Raw genomic sequence first — 22578 nt, 5'->3', positions numbered from 1 at the left:
CTGGGGTTTTCCTGCTACACAATGTGGGAGCTCATTGATGGGGGAAGTGCCATTTCCCCGCACAAGAGAAGTGCCAACTTCAGGTGTGGAGCAGGTAGGTGGGGCAGCTGGCTCTGCTGCATCAGCTGAATAATAACTGCACTACGCTTAAGACACATGTTTCCGCAACTATTAAGCGCGGCACATTATGCTTGTGGAAAATATTGGCCCATTAGAGCTACCGTTCATTCCAGCTTTCTTCAGCCTGGTGCCCTCCAGAATGTTTGGGCTTTCCGGGTGAGGTTGATGGGGGCTGTATACCAAAACAGCTGGGGGGCACCAGGTTGTCAAGGCTTTTTTGCTGACACTGAGTGAAGGGGAATGGAAGATAACCACACTTGAAAAGGTGCCTGATTTCTGCTGATAATAAAGTTCAATTTCAGTATTGAATAATTACACACTCCTTAAAAGTGGCTTCTTTAAACCTTGGTTTATTGCCTCTAGTGCTTAAAACAACAACAACAACAACAGCACACCTTTCAGAAACACTTCTATGCAAGTTGCCTCTGGGCATGTTTGAAGCACCTTTGTAAAAAGAGTGTTTCCTTGCCTGTCTTGAGTAAGGTGTGGAATCTGGTTTTTATGCTAAAGCCTACCTGCCCTAGCATGGGAGAGCCCCCAGACACTGTCTTATCTGAAAGGTAGTATTTTGTATACAGTCACTGCGTTCTGTTTCCGGGGGGGGGGGAGGCATTAATCCTTTGTGATTACTGGTTTCACAGGTGCACACAGCAACAGCAAGCACATGCACTGACAACTACCAACCTTTCTCTTCTGCCTTTGCAGCCTCTTCATTCAGACAGCTGACCAAAACTGATACAGTTCTGGCTTGGACCCCCCAATTTTGCCTGGGTTGCAAAAGCAGTCCCTAGAATTACTTTTGTCCAGCCCTAGGCTCAACTTGATGCTCTCCAGCTGTTGGATTACAACTCCCTCAGAGCCAATGACCAGACATGATGGGAGTTGTAGTCCAGCAACATCTGGAGGGCACCACATTGGGAAAGACGACCTCAGGGTATCACTGAGCTGGCACTATAAGGGGAAAAACTTTTCCTCCTATAGCAGCAGCGAGGAACCTGTCATTCCCAAGGGCCACATATCCCTTCTGAGCAACTTTTCAGAATTTGAGGACAGATTTTAGCTAGGCAAACACACGGTGTGAGGAGTGTGGGCCTAGGGAGGGGGGATTGGCATTGGCCTCTAGTGGAGGAACTGCTGCCCTCCTGAGGGTCCAAGCAGCCCTTGCTGAAGCAGACCTGAAAGACCCAGGTGCAGAAACGTACCACCACCAAGAAATGAGCCGTTTAAAGCATCTTGCAAAAAGCAAATTGCCACTGGATTTTTACAGCTGGGTTTTTAACACACACAGGAAAGAAGTTAAAAATGTCTGGTGGGAGTTCATTGAAGGAGCTGGCATTTGGACGAAGTGCAAAACCAGCCGCAGAAATGGAGGCAGGGAAGAAGGACATGCAGATTGGGAACTGAGTCTTGAGGGTCCAAGGCTGAGCTTGCCTTGCAGATCAGTGTTCTCATTCGTTCTCTTATCGATTTAGCTGTCATGGGCAAGAGCACCTTCTGCCTTCTCTGCTTCTCCCTCTCCTCCCTGTTTAAAGGACATATTCTCAGCTTCAAGCTGAGCTGTCTGGTTTCCATGGAGACAGAGGTCTGAGGCCTACAGATCCCTCCTCTCTCCCATTACGGCTTTCCACTCTTCCACATTCTCTCTCTCTGCCTCCCCCCTTTTCCGCCTGTCACGATGCCAAGAAAAGCAATAACTGTATAGACAGAAAGTGCCAACAATGCGGCACCTTCCGTCTTGCCAGGGAGAGTCGTCGTCATTCTCTCTCGGCGTCTTTGTTTCAGCAAATGGTCTGGTGCTTTTACCAGCGTGCTTAAGACAAGGGGTCCTGTTGGCCACAATGAACAGGTACCTGCGGGGAACAGGTGCGTGAACAATAAAACCATTGTCCAGCCCATCCAATTCTGGGTCCCCATAGTGTCTTAATGGCAATTAAAAAAAAATGCGTGCAAAATTGCCTAAGAGTATGAAAAGTTAGGGATGGTTTCCAACTAACACGTCCTGTCAGAACAAGGATTTATGCTTGTACAGCAGAACTTACCCCCTGTGCACCCCTAAATCTGTTCTATGGGTCTCCCCAACCCTCTGGATGAGATTGGTGAGGATGGGGAAAGAGGAAATGTTCCATTGCATAAGGGTAAATCCTTGACCTTTTTCTCCAAAAGACTAAAATAGATGCTGGGCGCACCTCGCTGGGATTCCACAGACCCAAAGCACCCAAACGGGGCTAGTCTGTAGGGCAGCACCTGCTTCCCCAAAACAAATGCCAGGCCCTCGGGGTTTCCTTAAGCTTAAGGCGTCCGTCACCTTCGCTGGCTGAAGTCCAACCGCTCAGTTGTTTCTCTTCAGCCCTCTTTCAAGCATATCAGATGTGCATGGTAGCTAGGAGCCACCAGCCACTGATAGTCATGAAAGAAATGTCTGGCTATAGGAAAGCCAAGAGAAAGGAAGATTTTGCTTATCCAAAAAGGACAAATGCAACAGGTTATAGAAATGTGAAACCAAGCTGCAAAGCTACATATACATTATGTTTTTATATATGTTGGAATCTTCCCAGAGTGACGGGGGCAACCTAGTCAAATGGGTGAAATGATGATATTATTATGATGATGATGCAGATCAACACTTCCCGAGGATTCCCAAGAGTCTAGATCGGGTTGGCAAACATTTTCAGCAGGGGGCCAGTCCACAGTCCCTCAGACCTTGTGGGGGGCTGGACTATATGGGGGTGGGGGAATGAACGAATTCCTATGCCCCACAAATAACCCAGAGATGCATTTTAAATAAAAGCACACATTCTACACATGTAAAAACACCAGGCATGCCCCACAAATAACCCAGAGATGCATTTTAAATAAAAGGGCACATTCTGCTCATGTACAAACATGCTGATTCCTGGACCATCTGCAGCCCAGATTTAAAAGGCGATTGGGCCGGATTCGGCCCTGGGTCTTAGTTTGCCTACGCATGGTCTAGATGCTTAGTTATGCCCATGGAATACCTCGCGAGTATCTGGCAGGTGAAACAGTCCATGCTCGGAGCACTGAGAGGTCACAAATACAGCCAAATTTCATGCAAATAAATGGTCACATTTGCATATTATCGCTTGCTTAGCAAATAGAAGTTGTAGTCCTCTCTGTGTTTTTTTTTGTTTTGCTTTTTGGGTTTGTTTTTTTTTACAACGGCGCTGCCAGGGCTAATGTGTGATCAAATGGGTGGTATCCAAATTCTCAGGCTTTTGTCTTGCTTGGCAGAGAGTGTGTGAGGGGAGACTGTTAAGCCCAAGGAATCTTGAGAAGGGATTTGAGAGAGATAACTTGAAGAGATAACCTGGGAGGAAGGAAGTTTCAGGCACAGAGAAGGAGAACGAAGATGCACCTTGTTTTAAGAGGATGAGATATGTATCGGGAAGGTTTCTTAATGTTTTATCATGTTTTTATATATGTTGGAAGCTTCCCAGTGTGGCTAGGGGCACCCCAGTAAGATGTGTGGGGTATAAACAGTAAAATTATCATGGAAGGGGACGTCCCTATTTTCATCGGAGAAATGTTGGAGGGTATGGATGGAACATAACCATGGTGGTTATCATGTCTCATAGGAATATAGGAAGCCATCACATACAAAGTCAAACCAGTGGTCTAGCTGGCTTTATATTGTCTGCACTGACTGGCAGAAGCTCTCTGGGGTTTCTCTTGGGCTGCCTCCAGCCCTGCCTGAAGAGAGCAGAGGTTAAACCTGGGACCTTCTGTATGCCAAGCCAATGTTCTGCCCTTGAGCTATGGCCTCTCCTGTTGTCTTTCCTCTAAAACGTCCCAAAACTTACCTTTCTTTATCCCCTTGATAATTTTGGCTGCCCTTTGCTGAACCGGCTTCGGCTCTCTGATGCCATTTTAGGTGAGGGATCTTTGTTATTGACAACCTGATCCTTACCTCTCCCCCCCCCCCCCGCCAACCTCTCTCTGCTTAATGTGTGGATGTGCTGAACCAAAGGTGACACATGGGCGTTGCCAGAATTTTTGATTTTTTAATAAATCAAAGAAGTTGTTGAGCATTTCTTCGGAAATCACAGGTAAAAATGCCCCGTAAATAGGCTTCTGCTGGGCGGTGGAGCAAAACCATAGCTGTCAACCTTCCCTTTTTTTGCGGGAAATTCCCTTATTCCAGGGCCATTTCCCGCTGCTTTCCACTGCTATCCTGGATTGTTAGATATCATGTAGACTGTCCCCAGGACAGGTGAGGCTGCTGATCCCTTATTTTTGAGGCTCCCCAGGACAGGTGAGTCTGCTGATCCCTTATTTTCGAGGCTGCTGATCCCTTATTTTCAAATCTGAAAGTTGACAGCTATGAGCAGAACCTCAGATAAATGAGTACTTTCAATACTTTTCAATAATATTTGTGGATCTAGGGAAGGCAGCTGCACCCCCCCCCCCCAGCTATGCCCAGTAGCTCTTCAAACACCATCTTGGCAGTCAAAATAACCCCACAATTAATTGGTAGTTGTTTGTAACCTTGAGCTCCTATATGTTTATATTCACTTGCTTTGATGTGGGTTAATTGGCTTTGCTTTGATGCTATCCTTATCTGTGGCCTTGGAGTGCTGAGCTTTGAGCCCAGAAAGTGGAACTATCTGTAAGACTTGGTATTTGCCATCCAAGGCCTCATCTGGTCAGGTGGAGTGATGGGAAGCCCTGGCCAAAGTGCTGTTTGCCGCTTTGTGTTTATAGAATTATAGAGTTGGAAGGGGACATGAGGGTCATCTAGCCCGACCACCTGCGATGCAAGAATCTTTCACTCGACCTGGGGCTCGAACCCACGACCCTCGGATTCATGCCCTACTTCTTTCGTATATCTGCACCCAGCCACACCCACGAACCTCCCTTTGGGCCTGTGGTTCAGAACAGTTGATGGGAAGTTGAACAACCAACCTGAGTTTACCCTTCTCCAAAGTTTGCAAGTCAGTTTTTGAAAGTTTAAACACATCAAAATGTGCATTTTGAGAGGGAAAAAATATTAATAATAGTAATAATTTATTATTTATACCCCACCCATCTGGCTGGGTTTCCTCAGCCACTCTGGGCAGCTCGCAACAGAATATTAAAAACATGATAAATTTACAAATACATACTTAATCACACATATAAATGCACAGTTGCTTTTAAATTCAGGCTGATTTTTTAAACAACAACAAGCATACAGAGAAGCCGTTGGTTGGGTCCACCTTCAGAGCAAAAGAAAACAAGCTTGCTCTATCTTCCATGTGACAGCCCTTTAAATATTTCTTCTTTAAAAATCTTCTTTTCCAGGCTAAACATAGCCAACTCCAGGCTAAACATACCCAACTCCCACAACCTCATAACCCTTGATTCCTTCCAAACCCTTGATCATCTCTGTCACCCTCTGCACACATCTCAGCTTGTCGATATCCATCTTAAATTGTGGCGCCCAGAACTGAACATGGTTGGATGGCCATCTGCCTTGTATGATTTAGTTGAGATTCCTGCATTGCAGGGGTTTGGACCAGAAGGCCCTCGGGACCCCTTCCAACTCAACAATGCTAGGATTCTGTGAAGAGGAAGTCTAGTCAGACGGTGAAAAAAAGCAAAAGGCCAGTGCAGCAGTTTAAAGAGGAATGTATTCTATGGCCTGAATGCAGAGAAATGCAACTATTTCAAACACGAGTCATTGTGGGTAAAATTGCGTAAGATGGACTAATGGTCTGATTCAGCATAAGGAACCTTCTGAGGTGCCTACATTTGTTTTGTTTTTTACTTCAGAGTAGTTTATTTATTTTATATTATCTCTTCTCATTGATGAATCACTTCCCATGAAACACCCTGAAGCAATTTAACAGCAATATCGTCAACAAGAAAAAACACATGTATAAAACAATTTTAGATCCAATACATGAATGGACAGGGATTTTTAAAAAAAGTCTTTAGCAGGTGATGGATGCTTTAGCCGAGATCCCTGCATGGCAGGGGGTTGGACTAGATGACCCTCGGGGTCCCTTCCAACTCTACAATTTATGATTCCAAAGGGTAGATGCCACCACACTAAAAGCCTACTGCCTACATTATATGCGCTGGGTGAGATGGCATCGGCAGGAAGCCTTCTGCAGAGCACAGTGGTTGGTTGGGTACACATGAATGGGCGATGCAATATTTTAGGTGCAAAGACCTTTGACCCTCTGTGGTCCCCTCTTGCAGCTACCCTTCTGCATGCGAGCCATGAAATCACAACCAGCTCTGTGGACCTCCCTTATGACATCACTGGAGAGTTCTTTCCTTGGGTGTGGTTCTTCTCCAGCGGCTTCCTATCCCCACTCAGAAGGCTGGGCATAATGCTTCCCATACATTTCCTGCTCCTCTGGCTAGCCTTTTCTGCACAGGCCACAGCTTGCCTTCTCTGCTTCACCACCCAACGAAAACGTGCCCGCGTCTGCCAACACTTCTTTGGCCACCGGGTTTCCCAGCATGGGAACTGCCAACCGATTATGGAAAGGGCCTTTGCGCGTTTCGCCAAAACCCAGGTGGGTGAGTGCCGTCCAATTGAGCACTGGACCAAAATGGAGGTGGTTGCACATACCACCTGCCATGTGCAATGTTCAGTGTGCATGCTTATGGGTGCTTATAGGATTCCCCAATCTCTGTTGTTTGACTTGAAGTTTCAGGGGTTCAGCTATTTTCGCTGAAGGTCCGCAGCCAGAAATACGTTAAGCGGATCTTAACGGACAGGGCCATAGCTTGTCAGTTATCCCAGTGCTGCCAGTCAGTGTCAGCGATACTGAGCTAAATGGAACAATGGTCTGGCTCGATATAAGGTAGCTTGATATAAGTTTCTTGGATAGCTATCTGAAAGCATAGGCAAATGTGACCGACTTGGCCAGGCAACTGGGCTATTGTAGATGATGCCAGGCAAAGGAATATGTGGAGGAAATGCCCCAACTGTGGTGCCACCACAGAGAAGGCCCTTTCTCTGGTGGCCACCAGCTTCTCCTCCAAAGGTGGGCTGATCTGGAGAAAAGCTTTCAGGTGAAGATCTGAACAGATTGGCAGGTTCATAAGGGAACAGGTAGCCCTGGAGATATTTTTCTGCTTGGTTCCCCAGCTTGTGTTCAGCTCCCTGACATAGCAGATGCCATTCGCCACCCTCACACTACGCTCCCGAGCTCCGCCCCTATCCAGAATCATAGAATTTGTAGAGTAGGAAGGGACCACAAGGGTCATCTAGTCCAACCCCTTGCAATGCAGAAATATTTTGCCCAGCCTAAGTCTTGAACCCTTGACCCTGAGATTAAGAGTCTCATGCTCTACCAATGGAGCTACAATGGGAAAGGGACCAGGCCCTTCAACAGCTCCCTATCATCTTCTTTCCAAGATGCATCCGAAATCGAGAAGCTGAAGGACATATTTGGCAGAATGATCTTTTCCCTGGAGGAGAAAAGCATGGCGAAGGGTGGGTATAGACTCTTCCATCTTCTGTACAGAACTCTGCATATTTAATTGGATTTATCACCCACGCTTTCCCAAGGTCTCATGGTTGCTAGTGGGAATGTTCTATTTTTTATTTATTTTTTAAAAATATTTTTATTTAATTTTTTTAAAAAATATAAACCTACAACAACAACAAAATTCAAGATCCAAATACAGTATTGAGATTACTCTGAATCTCCTGACTTTCCCCCATCCCTTCCATGGGTCCTAGTAATAATATTTACAACTGCATACCAATACCATCCAAGTTCTATCCTTCCAAATTATCCATACTTTACGTTAATTTACCAGTGTGGTTAAAATTCTGCTAATTTTTTAACCTGCTTACAATGGTTTTGTCAATAAATTGTAAACTTCCTATTCTTTTTTTAAAGCTCTTGCCCTCTTGATTTCTGAGCTCCCCAGTTAATTTTGCCATTTCCGCATAGTCCATCAACTTGGTTTGCCATTCTTCTCTAGTTGGGGTTGTTTCTTCCTTCCATCTCTGAGCTAGTGGCATCCGTGTGTGTGTTGTCACATATGTGAACAGTCTTCTCTGGTCCTTTGGTAGCTTGGTACCTGTAATTCCCAATAAGAAGGCTTCTGGTTTTTTGTTAAAAAGCTAGTGGGAATGTTCTAGAAGAGTAAAGGTAAAGGACCCCTGGACAACCGTCCAGTCCAGTCAAAAGCGACTATGGGGCTGCCGCGCTCATCTCACTTTCAGGCTGAGGGAGCTGGCGTTTGTCCACAGACAGCTTTCTGTGTCATGTGGCCAGCATAGCTAAACCGCTTCTGGCACAACAGAACACCGTGATGGAAACCAGAGCAGCACACGGAAACACCGTTTACCTTCCTGTCACAGTGGTACCTATTTATCTACTTGAACTGGCATGCTTTCGAACTGCTAGGTTGGCAGGAGCTGGGACAGAACAATGGGAGCTCACTCTGTTACAGGAATTTGAACCGCCGGCCTTCTGATTGGCAAGCCCAAGAGGCTCAGTGGTTTAGACCACAGCGCCACCCGCGTCCAGGGGTCCTTTACCTTTCTTTACCTCTAGAAGAGTAGCCATGCCACAGCACCCACAGCACGTAGAACATAGAATTCAACCGTGCCCTAAAGGTCACATCCGCACCATAGCTCCATCCAAACAAGAATCCCGGGAAATGTAGTTCATCCTCTCACAGCACTACCATTCTCAGCATCCTTAGCAAACTATTGTTCCCAGGATTGGGGTAGAGGCTATCGTGTGGATGATGGCAGAAGCCTCCTTGAATTAGAGCCTATTTTCTCTTTGTGTGACCATTGAATTAGCTTTAGTGCAGGACTGGATAACCTGTGGACCTTCGTTGGACCACAGGTCCCATCACTCCTGACCGTTGGCCACACTGTCTAGGCCTGATGGGATTTATAGTCCCACAGCATCCCCATCTCTGCACAGAATCCAGCATTCTCCCATCTGATGGGTCTTGGACTGCCACTCCCAGACCAGCTGGGCAGTGCTGTTTGGGCTTGATGGTATGAATCAAGGATGGGGAACCCTTTTCAGTGTGAGGACTGTATTCTGTTCTGCGCAACCATCTGAGACCTAGTGATATGCAGGGCCAGAAGCAAAAGCAGGCAGAACAACTAATACAATGTTTACCTTTCTTCAGCACGAACACATCCTCTCTATCTTCAATCCAGGCAAGCAAAACGTACTATCAAAGTCAAATGACACATTACAGCCAGGCAATGTCAGATAGGGGAGACTTCTGAGGGTCAAATGCACCTAGAGGTCTACATTTGGCTCCTGATCCAGAGGTTTGCCACCACTTGTCTAAAACATCTGGGCTGCACCAGGTTGGAGGAAGGCTGATCAAGTACATATACTTTTCTTCCGCAATAAATTTCCTGTAGTGTTAAGTCTAAAATTTACATGTCAATACAGAACTTGCTCTTTTAAAAAAATTGTGTGTGCCCTCAGCTCCCATGGACTTGGGAGCATGTCCTACTGATTTCAATGGGGGCTTACTCTCAGGTAAGGCAGCACAATATCGGACCCATAATTGCTTTCAAGGGTTCATGTCTCTTAAAGACTTTGCAATATAAAAAGCAAATTGGGGTTATAAATGGTTCCACGAGGGCACTGTGAGGGAGAGGGTAAGGCAGAAAATAAGCCAGGGCTGTCACTTTGTAGAATCAGTGCTTTTTTTTGTGGGGGACGCAGGGGTATGAATACCACTAAACATTTTGTGAATCTAATTTTGGCCTCATTGAGGGGCAGTATTTCAACATGAGCAGGAAAATGAGAGTACCCCTAAACATTTTTTTTAGGAAAAAAAAGGCACGGTGTAGAATAATTCTCAGCTGCTTAATCTTTAAGTTGATTTCAGGCTACATAAATATGCATATCGGAAAAGAACAGTGGTTCTAAAGAGGGGGGGAAATCTTCTGGTTTGTGCTTCATTGGGTGCCCATTTCCATAGCTCCAAAAACGAGAACATAAATCTGCCTTAAAATGTGGACCTAATTCACGTGTACAGATAAACTTTTGGGAAGAATTGCTGTTGTTTAAATGCAACCACATCTCACCATAGCAGGGGAAACTGAAAAGGTTAGCCATGTGCCTGCTCAGTTCTTGAGCTGGGAAGCTGGCTGTTGTTAGGCAACTTCAAGGTCCCTACTCTCCTTTCCCAGAGTTCTTTATCTGTAAAAGCACATAGCTAAACTGTGGAATTCACTATCCCACGGGAGTCAGCGATGGCCACAAATGCACAATACATTTAAAACATAAATATAAATACATTGCATGATTATACCAAAAAAACAGAACAAAGCAGACCCCATAACAGCCACAGGAAGGTTTGTTGTGGTGCACTGGTAACAAAACAACACCATCTTAGTCTATCAAAAGCCAGGTGGGGGTGGGGAGGGGAGGGGAGATAAGCCCTTCCTTAGCGCCCAAAATATGTCAGCGGTGGCAATGCTGCAACCCTAACAAAAGAAAAGAAAAGCCATTTTTAAAAACCCCACCTGTCCCATGTATGGAGAACAAGAAATTAGTCTGAATATTTAAGGTAGGAAAGGTGATTAGACGTTGAAATCATAAAATTATATAATTGTAGAGGTGGAAGGGTCCCTAAAGGTTGTTTGGTTCAATTCCCTGCAATGCAGGAATCTCAGCTAAAACATCAATGACAGATGGCCATCCAACCTCTGCTTAAAAGCTTCCAAGGAAGGAGAGTCCACAACCTTCTGAGGGAGACGGTTCCACCACTGAACAGCTCCTACCATCAGAAAGATTTTCCTGATGTTTCGTCGGAATCTCCTTTCTTGTAACTTGAAGCCCTTGGTTGGAGTCCTACCTTCCAGAGTAGGAGGAAACAGGCTTGTTCCCTCTTCTATGGGACAGCCCTTGAGATGTTTGATGGTGGCTATCATATCTCCTCTCAGTCTCCTCTTTTCCAGGCTGAACATTCAGGGAAGGAAATATGTGGTGGGGCTTAGGAAAGATACTTCCATGTACAGTAAGATTGGCCAGTTTCTTGGCTCTAAGGGACAGGGAGAGTAGAATGGATCCTGCATTGGCCAAAGAGTGCTGCCCAACCTTCTCCAGTCCAGAATTCTCCATAGGTTTTGGATTACGGCTCCCATTACCCATGCTGCCTGGGGCTGGAGGGAGTTGTAGTTGTTCTGAACCGCAGGCCCAAAGTGCAAACTCCGGTTGTCTGCTAAACTTCTGATGCACTGTTCTGAATCGCAGACCCAAAGTTGGGTTTGTGGGGGTGGTTGGGTACAGGGATGTCAGAAACATCAGAGCAATCAATTCCAGTACTTTATTAAAGAAGGTGCAGACTTACAGCAAATCAGCCTGCCAGGTATCCCAGCCTTTACAGACTGTGAGACGGACACTGCAGCAAGGCGATGGCTTGTCCCGTGCAAACAATCATACATTCTTTATACACAAGGCATCATAGGTCACTTGGGCCGGCTGTTCCCATAAGGGCATACGTGGCAAACAACCCGAATCTTGCAGATAGTTCCCTTTCTGGGCTCAGAGCCCAGCATCCCAAGCCCACAGATGCATCAAAGCCAGCCAATTAGCCTGTATCAAAGCAAGGGAATAGAAACATGTATAGTATGAGCTCACGATTACAACTACCCATTAATTGTGGGGTTATTTTGATTGCCAAGATGGCCTTTTGCATCCAAAGGAATAACTTGACACCCTTCTCCATCTGCCCTCATAGTGCCTTATCCCCTGGCAGTTAAAGAAGCTGAGAAGCAGGTTGAAAAAGAGATGGCACAGCTCAAAGCAGGTAATGTAGAGATATAACTGGACGCGGGGCAAAGGTGCTGTCTTAAAGCTGCCTGTTCCCTCTTTGGAGTCCACAAACGTTGTTCCCTCCACCACACAACCTCCTTTTCTATCTCCAACTTGGAGATAGCTTTGCATCCGCGACTAACTGAGCGTAGGTTTTGTCTGGCTGGGTGCATTATCATGTTCCTGGAAAATGCAAGTAGATCTCCTCTTGTAAGTCCCACAATATTTTGCTGGTGTCTCAGCCTTTATTGTGGCTATTAGATGTGATAGCGAAATCAGGCTTGTAAACAAGCCCATAGAAGTTAGTAGCCTGTGGAAATATTTACCAGAGGATGGCCAGACAGCTCCACCAGCCTGTTGCGTTTCCATGCTAGGCATGGAGAAAGGTGCTGGAGTTGCTTTGATATTACTTGGACAATCTTAAAAGGGGATTCGATGAATTCATGGAGATTAAAGGCTATCAGTGGCTCCAGCTACGCTCTCCCTCCAGTGTTGGAGACAATATATGAATACCAATTGGTGGAAATCACAAGTGCAGAGAGCACTGTTGACTCAGATCCTGCTTGTGAGCTTCCCATAGGCATCTGGTTGGCCAGAACAGGATGCTGGACTAGGTGGGCCATTGGCCTGATCCAACAGTTTCCTTCTAGCAACCCACTTGCTTTTACACTGGACAAGAGGAAAAACAGAACACTCCATTGCTTTTCCTCCTCCATCACCTTCTCACTCACTTGCATGGAATTCATTCTTGCTTACCACTACCAGGCTAGTGCTTAATTACAAGGCTGAATAGACCCAGAAGTTTCTGAGACTGTGTACAATGGAATAATGATTGCTCTGGGGCAAACAACAGGAGAGGTTTTCATGTCCAGCGCACAGGCTTCACAGAAGTATCTGGTTGATTGCTGGGGTAGAAGTGGGGATGTGATTTCGGCTGGTCCTGCCCTGCGGCGGAGCTGAAGCAGCCAGAAGCGGTTTAGCCACATAGATAAAGGCAAGAAGTGGTGCCTGAGTGATATAATAAGACTTTTTAATGGGTTGACCCTTGAGGGGAGGGCATTTGGACTCCTCTTCATGTGGTAAATGTTTGAATAGAATCAAAGGCTAGATGGACCTTTGTTCTGACCCAGCAGTGTTGATAGGTTCTTCTACAAGAAGGCTGACTTACCCACGGCCCTCCAGAAGTTGTTGGTCTCCAACTCCAACCAGCCCCAGCCAGCATGGAGGATGGGAATTTGTAGACCAGCTATGTTTGGATGCCTACAGATTCTCCACCCATACGTTCATCCAATACAAAAGCTCAAGGTGGCTTGCAAAATTGCAATAAAAAATAAATTAAAAAATGGGTAATAGATGAGAGCTGGCGTGGTGTGCTGAACCAGGACCTGGGAGATCAGGGAGATCAAGTCCCCTACTCAGTCATGAAGTCCACGGGGCAACCACAGATCAGTCACTGTCTCAGGTTCAACCTACCTCACAGGGTTGTTGTGAGAATGAAATGGGGGTGGGGAGAGAAGCATGGACGACACCTCAGTTGAACTTATTGGATGACAGGTGGGATAATAATACAGTGGACGCTCGGGTTGCAAACATGATTCATGCAGGAGGCGCGTTTGCAACCCGCAGCGTTCACAACCCGCGGCGCACACGCAGGTTGTGATTCGGCGCTTCTGCGCATGTGCGATTAACACTTCTGCGCATGCGCAAGCACCGAAACCCGGAAGTAACCCATTCTGGTACTTCCGGGTTTGGTGCTGTGCACAAGCCAAAAACGCGCAACCTGAAGCGTCTGTAACCCGAGGTATGACTGTAACAACAATAGTGTAAAATGTAATATAAATGTAATAAACAAGCAAACAAATAATGCAATTTCCTCTCCTCCTGTACAGCTCCAGCCTGCATCCCACCGTGTGGTGAGTGCCCAAACCTACCGCTTTCCTAGCCTATCCTCGTTGCCCCTCCGTTCCAGCTTCCCTCCCTGGCTTCTGCATCTATTCCCATCACACTCTTTCATCTTCCTCCCAGGGTTCCAGAAAGAGGCTCGCCAGTACCGATGCTCGTCTTGCACCATGGTGGACTGCTCGCTGCCCATCGATTGCCCGAGTACATCCCTCTTGGTTCTTCCTTGATTTTCGGGGTCAGGGATATTTGCTGGCCCAGGTGGTGGAAGGATTCTGTGCCAACCGTACCAAGAAGGAACTTGCACTGAGAGCTATGGAAACCACAGAGATGTGGGAGGGGAGAATCGTAGAATTGTAGAGTTGGAAGGATAAGGAAAGGCCATAGCTTAGTGGTAAGACACATGCTTTGCATACCAAAAAATCGTGGGTTCAATCCCTGACATTTAATCCCTGGTATCTGAAGAAGCGTGCATGCACATGGAAGCTCATACCAATAATAAACTTATTTGGTCTCTAAGGTGCTACTGGAAGGAATTTTTTATTTTGTTTTGGCATTTACAGATCGGGATAGGGAGGGGCTCCTGTCTGAAACCCCTAAAGAGCCACTGACTAAAGCTTTGATGTTTCAGGGGGGCTTCCTATGTTCCACATTGCCCTGGTGAATGATGCGCATCAAATTGGGCTCACAGCTTAATAGGAGACTTAGGTTGTGTGCATTTCAGGGGTGTTGGACTAGAGGACCCTTGGTGATCCCTTCCAACTTGGTGGTTCTATGATGATTCCATACCTGTGTAAAGTACATTTGAAATATGTTCTTTTGCTCAGAAGAATTCTGGGCACTGTAGTTTGTGACCGCTGGTAACTGTAACTCCATGAGGAGCAAACTATCTATTATTGATGTCTTAAACTGGTATACTGACCTTCGTCTGTAGATCTCAGGGCAGTTCCCAACATGTTTTGAATGTGCTTTAAAGGGATAGCGCGTACAAAGCCACAATGTCTCTGAGCACCATCTAGGATGAGAAATGATTTCCCCAATCTGACTAGCTCTGCTGAAAAATATATTAATTTGATTCTTTCTCCTCCCCGCTCCCCAATTCCTCATCTCCCAACCTCCCAGTTCAGGATGTGCATAAATCTGAAGGGGACGTGACACTTCTCAGCTGCGGAGTTAAGTTTGAGATTCCTGAAGACGCAACTTTCCGATGGAAATTTGTCAAGGAAGTAAGTGACTCTTGCGTGGTTGAAATGGAGCCCTCCTCCCTAAACCCCCTGCTTGTGAGGTAGCAGAAGATTAAATGTTCCTCATGATGTCCCTTGTTCAAAGGTGCTTTGAGCAAGGTTTTTGATGAAGCCATGCTTAGGGCTTTCATTAATTCCAAGTGTGTCTCCACTGATTTGTGGTGTAGTCCTGCAAATCGTCATTCAACGGAAATAACACGAAATCCAATGCAAGTCTAACGGTTTGGAGCCCTCACTGCAAGGAGGACTGTGTTCCTGAGGAGGGGTGAGAATGCTTTTGTGTATGTGTAAGTAGCCCAATAATATATATACTCACACAGCAGAATAGCGCTCAGTCTGCAAAGAGGATCATCCCCTGGCAGCTGAAACTGACTGGTCTCAAGACAGTCTTGAAAATGACTCTGAAACCAACCAAGAAGTCTGGTATCGTTTCATAGAACCAGTGCCGGATTTACATATAAGCTAAACAAGCTATAGCTTAGGCCCCCCAAAAAAATTTAAAGGAAAAAACCTGGATGTACATTTCCAAAATATAAGACAAAAAACAAATAAAATAAAACCTACATACAGCAACAGTGTTTTGTGTTGTGTAGGCTCCTATTTGTTATGTGCAAATGGCTTTAGATACCTATTAGGTCCATAAATTACCATATAGCATATATTCAACACAAAAAACAGTGACAATTTGTTGTTGTCAAAGGACAGCTGGACATACAAAGGGCCCCATTACCTTCAGTAGCTTAGGGCATGGGTAGGCAAACTAAGGCCCGGGGGCCGGATCCAGCCCAATCACCTAAATCCAGCCCATGGACTGTCCAGGAATCAGCATGTTTTTACATGAGTAGAATGTGCCCTTGCATTTAAAATGCATCTCTGGGTTATTTGTGGGGCATAGGAATTCATTCATTTCCCCCCAAAAAATATAGTCTGCCCCCCCCACAAGGTCTGAGGGACAATGGACCAGCCCCCTGCTGAAAAAGTTTGCAGACCCCTGGCTTAGGGCCTCATCAAACCTAAACCTGGCCCTGCATAGAACCACCATCTATTTCTAGAGACAATGCATCTGTGATCCCTAGATGCAAGCAGCAACAATAAGCCATCGCTGTCAAGGTCAAGGGGGCCCTGTTTACTTGCAAAGACACCTGGCTTCCTGCTTGCTGGGAACAGGAACATTGGTGTACTTTTTCTGTGGCCTTGCAAGCCTGCACAGATAGTCCTTGGACATTCTGTAATCTGCACAAGCGATCACAAGCTCTCAAAATACAGTTTAAAGGCTACGGCAAGGATGAGAAACCTTTTTCTCCCCAGCTGGAGGTCCACATTGACTTCTGAGCAGGCTTCTGGAGCTACTGGTCGGTGGGGACAAAGGCAGATGTGGACAGAGCGAGAAAGGCAAATTTTGTGTTTGTGCAGGAGGCTCGTTCCTACAAACACCCTTCCCTTTCTTTAATCCAGGAAAGCAAAAGGCATTATCGGAGTTGAAGGACACATTCCAGCTGAGCAAAAAATGCTGGGGAGGATGCAATGCAGGAATAGCAGATGTGGCCTGGGGAGAGGGAGGGTGGAGAGAGGCGAGTTTTGGAAGCCAAACAGAGAATCTCAGAGGGTAGTATTTGACCCGCACACTCCTATCCCCGGGCTTGAGGTTCCCTGCTCCTGATCTAAGGGAAAGGGCAATATCTGTGTGCCTGAAGTGGAACTGCACACTTGAAAAGACACACACACACACACACACACACACACACCAGGTTTTCTCCTTGAGAAAATAATCTATACAGGTCCCCCTATATTCCATCACCCAGGGAGAAAGACAGATTCACTTAAGATTTGGGGGGGGGGGAGTGATTTTGAACAGAGAAATGGCTGGGAAGGGAAAGGTTCAGCAGCCCCCACACTAGACAATCTGCAGCCACTTACAGCTGGTTTGCCTGGCAAAATAAATTCCTCAGGAGAGCTGGGTGTGGGTACAAAATCATGCAACTACACACTATGGGTTGCATTCGACTAACTTTTACTCAAAGTTGGACCCATTTGAATGAACGGGTCTCATTGGGTCATGGCCATTACTTACAGCGGGTCCTCTTGGAATAACAGTTAGCTGAATGCAGTTCTTCCTGTGTGCAGTTCCTCCTTGACAAGAAGGTTCTCCACACCTGATTGCAAAAAAGTGTTCCGAGGATCCACCAGGATTCGCCTCCATCCAGGTAAGAATCTGAGGAAACACCTGAGGGAGAAGAGTCGTAGCATGGCTGCTTTACGTCATTAAAAACAGTCATAATCATGACTGCATGAGAGGCACACCATATTCAGAGTCATTTTTGTCCTATCCCTTTATTGTTGTTACCATCGATTTATCATGAATCCTCTAAACCGCTGTCTGAAAGCAATTTACATAAGCAAGATACATAAAAAGCAGCTACAAATGTGAAAACAACAAATATATTTAAAATGAGTCCAAAATCCTAACAAGGAGAGACCCATTCAACCATCTGGGAAAGGCTGTCAGAACAAAAATGTCCTTGATTGTTTCCAGAAAGTACTGATAGTGGACACCTGTCATATCTCAGCAGGGATGTTATTCCACAGCACAGGGGCAGCCACAGCAAAGGCCCTGCTCCGAGTTACTGCTTAGGACTTGTAACACTACATTTCCCTTCCTTCCTTCTCTCACCCCTCTTCTCTTTCCACTTCTCCACCTGCAGATCAGAACCAACAAAGTTTTCCTCTTCCAAGACCTGAACTTTGGGTTCAATCCTTCCCTCCTTATCCGCCCCACCCTGGGATCCCACCATGGCACTTTCGCCTGCCAGATCGCCGGGGAGGACGGGGTGCTGGTCAGGAAGTTCTTCTACCTCAACGGTGAGGAGTTGGGGCTTGTGGCACAAATAGGCTCCTCAGAAAAGTCCAGTTGTTTTTGGCTGGTGAGGCCTAGACTAACTTGGGTCACGTCAAAACCACACCATACATTTTAAGCCCGCTTATACTACTTTAATCAGCATGGATTCCACCAAGGAATCTTGGGAACTGTAGCTTGCCCCTCGCCAAGCTACAATTCCCAGTACCACACCTCCCAAGTTCCCCCCAAATATGAGACATCCCATTTTCTCGTGTGAGATCTCAGCAGTTGTTTTGGGTGCCGTGCTCTCACCCAACCAAAAAAACCCCCACTTTTTGGGGGGGTGAGAGCAAGGTACAGGTCACATGACTCACCCAGGAGTCCCAGTTTAGGGTTTTTTAAAAAAAATGGACATTTTGGAGTAGTCTTCATAATCTACAGTTTCTTTTTGGGAAGCAATGGCTGTGAAAGCAGCGTAAGAGTAGCTCAAGGCTCACCTTTTTGCCCTGGCTGTTGACACTTGAGAGCTATATATATTTGGGGGACCCACCTTATTTCTGCGACTGCAAGTTGCTTAAAATTGTTTTAAATATTGTGCTTTAACCTGCCCTGGGACCTCAAGGTGAAGGGCGAATTAACAAACAAACAAGCAATGCATGGAGTGGCTGTGACCTTTGGTTATACAGTGGTACCTCTGGTTACGAACTTAATTCATTCTGGAGGTCCGTTCTCAACCTGAAACCGTTCTTAACCTGAGACACCGCTTTAGCTAATGGGGCCTCCCGCTGCTGCCGTACAATTTCTGTTGTCATCCTGAGGTAAAGTTCTTAACCTGAGGTATTACTTCAGAGTTAGCAGAGTCTGTAACCCGAAGTGTCTGTAACCCAAGGTGTTTGTAACCCGAGGTACCACTGTACCTGGATAGGGCCAGGAGGCAAATGATGTTGCAGCAATAATATACAATAATATACAAAGGTAAAGCTTTCCCCAGCACTGTGTGCTTGGGATTTTTGATTATTTCCTGCGCATTTGTAACCCGCCCTTCCTCCAAAGATTTCAGGATGTGGTTCATCCTGCCCTTTATCTGAAATGGATAAGGCTGAAAGGCAATGAGAGCTCCAAGGTCATCTGGCAAGAGTTTCATGCCTGAGTGGGGTTTTTTTTTGAGCCTGACTCTCTCCCCTTTCCTTTTTGTGTGGGTGGGTGATTTCAACCAGAATTGCTCCATCAAAAAGCGTTTGCTCATCAAAAAAGCCTTTTATTTGGCTCTCCCCATTCTTGATCCTGTGCCCTGAGCACTGCGCCATGATGTTGCTAGGGGCAGAAAACCAGACTTTCTTTAAAAATAATTAAAAAATAATGACTTTTTAAAAAATTGGTTGCGTTTTTGCCTGTTGCTCAACTATTAAATAGACAGGAGTTTCTCTCCCTAAAAACCTGGCAACCACGGACTAAATAACAACACGTTGAATTTGCCACATCAAATTGGTACAAAAAGCCTTTTGACAAATGCCATGTAAAGTTGATTCCACACTTGCAAGAAACTGATCCTTCAGTATGGCTTTAGTACTCCCTGCTCATTTATATTAGGCAGGTGTTATTGCAGTCTTCTTTTCAGTGACTGCTAAAAAAATTTGTGTTTAAGCAAGCCTACCCAGACGTATAAATCTGGCATGTGTGTGTTTTCATACTGTTTATTTATTTATTTTTAACTCCTGGTTTTCTTTTCATAGAATCATAGAATTCTAGGAAAGGGACCCCGAGGGCCATCTAGTTCAACCCCTTGCAATACAGGAATCCCGATACAGTGGTACCTCTGGTTACGTACTTAATTCGTTCCAGAGGTCTGTTCTTAACCTGAAACTGTTCTTAACCTGAAGCACCACTTTAGCTAATGGGGCCTCCTGCTGCTGCTGCGCCACCGGAGCACAATTTCTGTTCTCATCCTGAAGCAAAGTTCTTAACCCGAGGTACTATTTCTGGGTTAGCGGAGTCTGTAACCTGAAGCGTATGTAACCTGAAGCGTATGTAACCCGAGGTACCACTGTACAGGAATCTTCAATGACAGAACCATTTAGCCATTTAAGGCCAACCTTTTCCCTAATTCATTATTTTATTGGTAACTTAATGTGTGTTTTGTACTTTGCGTAAACCGCTTAGAGGTTTTGACGACTAAGCGGTAAATCCAGTGCATCGTTAACCCGTGGAACTCCCTGCCACAGGAGTCGGGGATGGACAAAGTCGTGGAGGGAGAAGCCCATCAATGGTTACCAGCCGCGATGTCAGCATTCTGCCTTCATGGTCTGAGGCAATAATGCTTCTGAATGCTAGCTGTTGTGAATCACAAGTAGGGTGAGAACTGTTGCACTCAGGGCATGTCCTATAGGCATCTGGTTGTCCACTGTAAGGGCAAGATGCTGGACCACTCGCCTGACCCAGCAAAGTTCCTCGTATGTTCTCAAATTCAATAAGATATAGCAAGGTTGGTCTTTCAATGGCGATTTGGCTAAGTGGCTTGGACTTTCCCCTCTCCTCTGCAGTGACGGAGAAGAGACTTCATCTGGAGAAAGAGTTGCAGGAGATGTTCAAAGCCATCTTGAACCCCCCGCCGATGGTAGAGGTTGCGGGCGAAACATGGGGAGAGGAGGTGCAGACCAACCTAACCGAGTCAGAGATGCCGTCCTTGGAAGAGATTCTCTCTGGGCCAGACTTCCTCCACAAGAAGGTCGTTGTCTTCCTCATCGTGGGGATAGCCATGCTCTCAACGCTGGCCACTATGATAGCAATGTGAGTTTCGTTGCAGTTCTTCCTGCACAGAGGGCTGGGATTCCAAAATAAAGCGACTTGCTTTATTTTATCTCGCATTCCGTTCCCCTCATTTTACAAATAAAAATGAAAAGTACCGAGGCACCGGTTTCCTTGCCTGAAACAACCTCAGCTCAGGGGTAGAAGATGTGTTTTGCACATAGAGTTGTCCAAGCTTCAGTCTTTGGAGAGCAACTTCTATAAAAGTAGACAATACTGAAAACAAGATGGACAAGGAATGTAAGAAGATTGCTGGTAGGGTCAGCTCAGTAGCCTCTCACAGTGGCTTGTCAATTGATTAAAACTAGTATCTGTTTAATAACCTGCCTTTTAAACCAACTAACTGATTAAATCTAAGGTTGCCACCTGACTAAATAAATCCAGGGTTGCAAAACTACACCCATTTACCAGGGAGTTAGCCCCACAGAGTAAACCTGCATAGGAAGGCCATTGATCAACGAACTGATTAAATCTGCTCAAATCTGCATATGAGAAACACCCATTTTCAAGGGGGAGAAAAGATCATTCCTGATTTTTTCCAGATAAGGTTGGCATACCCAAAGAAGATGCGTTTGCCTCCCTCCTCAGACACAAGTGGAAGAATGGTGCTCACCATCTCAAGTGTGTTGTAAATAAGTTATATTAAACAGTGCTTTTTTATCCCTGAGGGTACGCATACCCCTAAACATTTTGTTTAAGTTTGGCCTCATTGAGGGGCAGTATTTCAATATGAGTAGAAAAATGAGAGTACCCCTAAACATTTTTTTAGGAAAAAAAGCACTGATATTAAAAATTATGATCGAAAAATAAGCAAATAAATTCTTAAGACCACATATTTAGTGCCAGGTATATTAAAAAAAAAAAAAAGATAGTTCCAGCTGGCTAATAAACAAAACAGTTGCAACTCTAATTAAATATATTTTATTGCATATTACTGCGATAAACAACTCAATAGTAGCCAATTTGTCCAGCATCAGCTACACTTGCTTTGCCATTCAATAAAAAGAATTTTGCTCCCCTGATTTTCAGGTCAGTGGAATCAAAGTTCTGAAGCAAATAAATAAATAAATGTTTTTCAGACAGATCCATCCATTCATAGTTTTAACCTCTTTGAAACCTTACATGCTTAAAACAATTTAAGAATGGGCTTAGGGATGAACAGAGGTCTTCATCCATCCCTGGTCACATTATATTTGAAACCTTGCATTTTAGAGCAGCTTTTTTTTCACCCAACAGATTTTTATTTTTAGAAGCCTTTTGTATTCCTACGTTTTTGCATTTGGAAACCTCAGGTTACTTTTCTCATCTCTCAAAAAGAGCTGGGTTTTTAAAAATAGTTTGATCTGTTAAACCCTGGAAGTTTAACCAACCCAATTCCCATTGTTAGAGGGGAAAGTTGTCCTTTCGAAATATTTTCCCCATCTTCGGGAGCTGCCAAAAACACATAAAAATGTGCTCCGTAATGCATGTAGCTCTGCTGGTTAAATTTGGCCGGCTAAACATCCTACACATTTTTTTGTTTTGAGATTTAAAGGTCCTTTTGAGATCAAGAGCACTTTCTCCCACATAAGAATGCAGCCTTGATTAATCTTATCTCTTAAGCAGCTGCTAAGAGATGTTAGTTTTAAGTATTTGGAACAGCCATTGAACTAAGCATCAACTCTCTGTTTGCTCCTTAGGACAATTTATCGCTGGGCTACAGACATCAAACTGTGAATTGGGAGGAACTTCACAGAACATTCCTCCCTTCCCCTCTACCAACCCCTTCTTTTTGCTGTGCCTTGGTAAGGACTGTACAACAATGACACCACCATTACGACACAATTAAAAGAATAATAATAATCCAGGTCGCACATTGGAACTTCTAAGGACAAGTTATGAGTTTTGCAATTTGTACTCA

At 45.3% G+C, this 22578-nt stretch overlaps 1 protein-coding gene across 12 annotated transcripts; it reads left to right on the top strand.

Moving 5' to 3' along the window:
- Positions 1-1082: 1082 nt before the first annotated feature.
- SPACA6 (sperm acrosome associated 6) lies at positions 1083-22552 on the top strand. 12 transcript variants are annotated; one of them, XM_081017660.1, is made up of 10 exons: positions 1083-1983; positions 7496-7573; positions 9555-9608; positions 11821-11889; positions 13784-13807; positions 13920-13997; positions 14916-15019; positions 17740-17896; positions 20414-20660; positions 22358-22552. In XM_081017660.1, exons 1-10 carry the CDS (start codon positions 1839-1841, stop codon positions 22392-22394), a joined length of 993 nt encoding a protein of 330 aa, XP_080873786.1. In that variant the 5' UTR covers positions 1083-1838; the 3' UTR covers positions 22395-22552. The 12 variants fall into 12 exon arrangements, with proteins under 12 accessions (XP_080873786.1, XP_080873787.1, XP_080873790.1 ...); XM_081017662.1 differs by lacking the exon at positions 1083-1983 and adding an exon at positions 6155-6651; XM_081017661.1 differs by lacking the exon at positions 9555-9608 and having other exon boundaries at positions 1085-1983.
- The last annotated feature ends 26 nt before the right edge of the window (positions 22553-22578 follow it).

The sequence above is a fragment of the Podarcis pityusensis genome, assembly GCF_964106645.2.
Source record: "Podarcis pityusensis genome assembly, chromosome: 8".
Taxonomy (NCBI): Eukaryota; Metazoa; Chordata; class Lepidosauria; order Squamata; family Lacertidae; genus Podarcis; species Podarcis pityusensis.
The sequence above is the reverse complement of the archived record's forward strand: the minus strand, read 5'-3'. Positions and strand labels throughout refer to the sequence as shown.

Excerpts from the sequence above, each read along its gene's own strand:
- SPACA6 (XM_081017663.1), top strand. The coding sequence starts at position 6,144 with ATGATTCCAAAGGGTAGATGCCACCACACTAAAAGCCTACTGCCTACA. Across the intron at positions 7,574-9,554 it reads GGAGAAAAGCATGGCGAAGG|CTCCCATGGACTTGGGAGCA; the intron begins GTGGGTATAGAC and ends GTGTGCCCTCAG. Across the intron at positions 11,890-13,919 it reads GATGGCACAGCTCAAAGCAG|GGTTCCAGAAAGAGGCTCGC; the intron begins GTAATGTAGAGA and ends TCTTCCTCCCAG.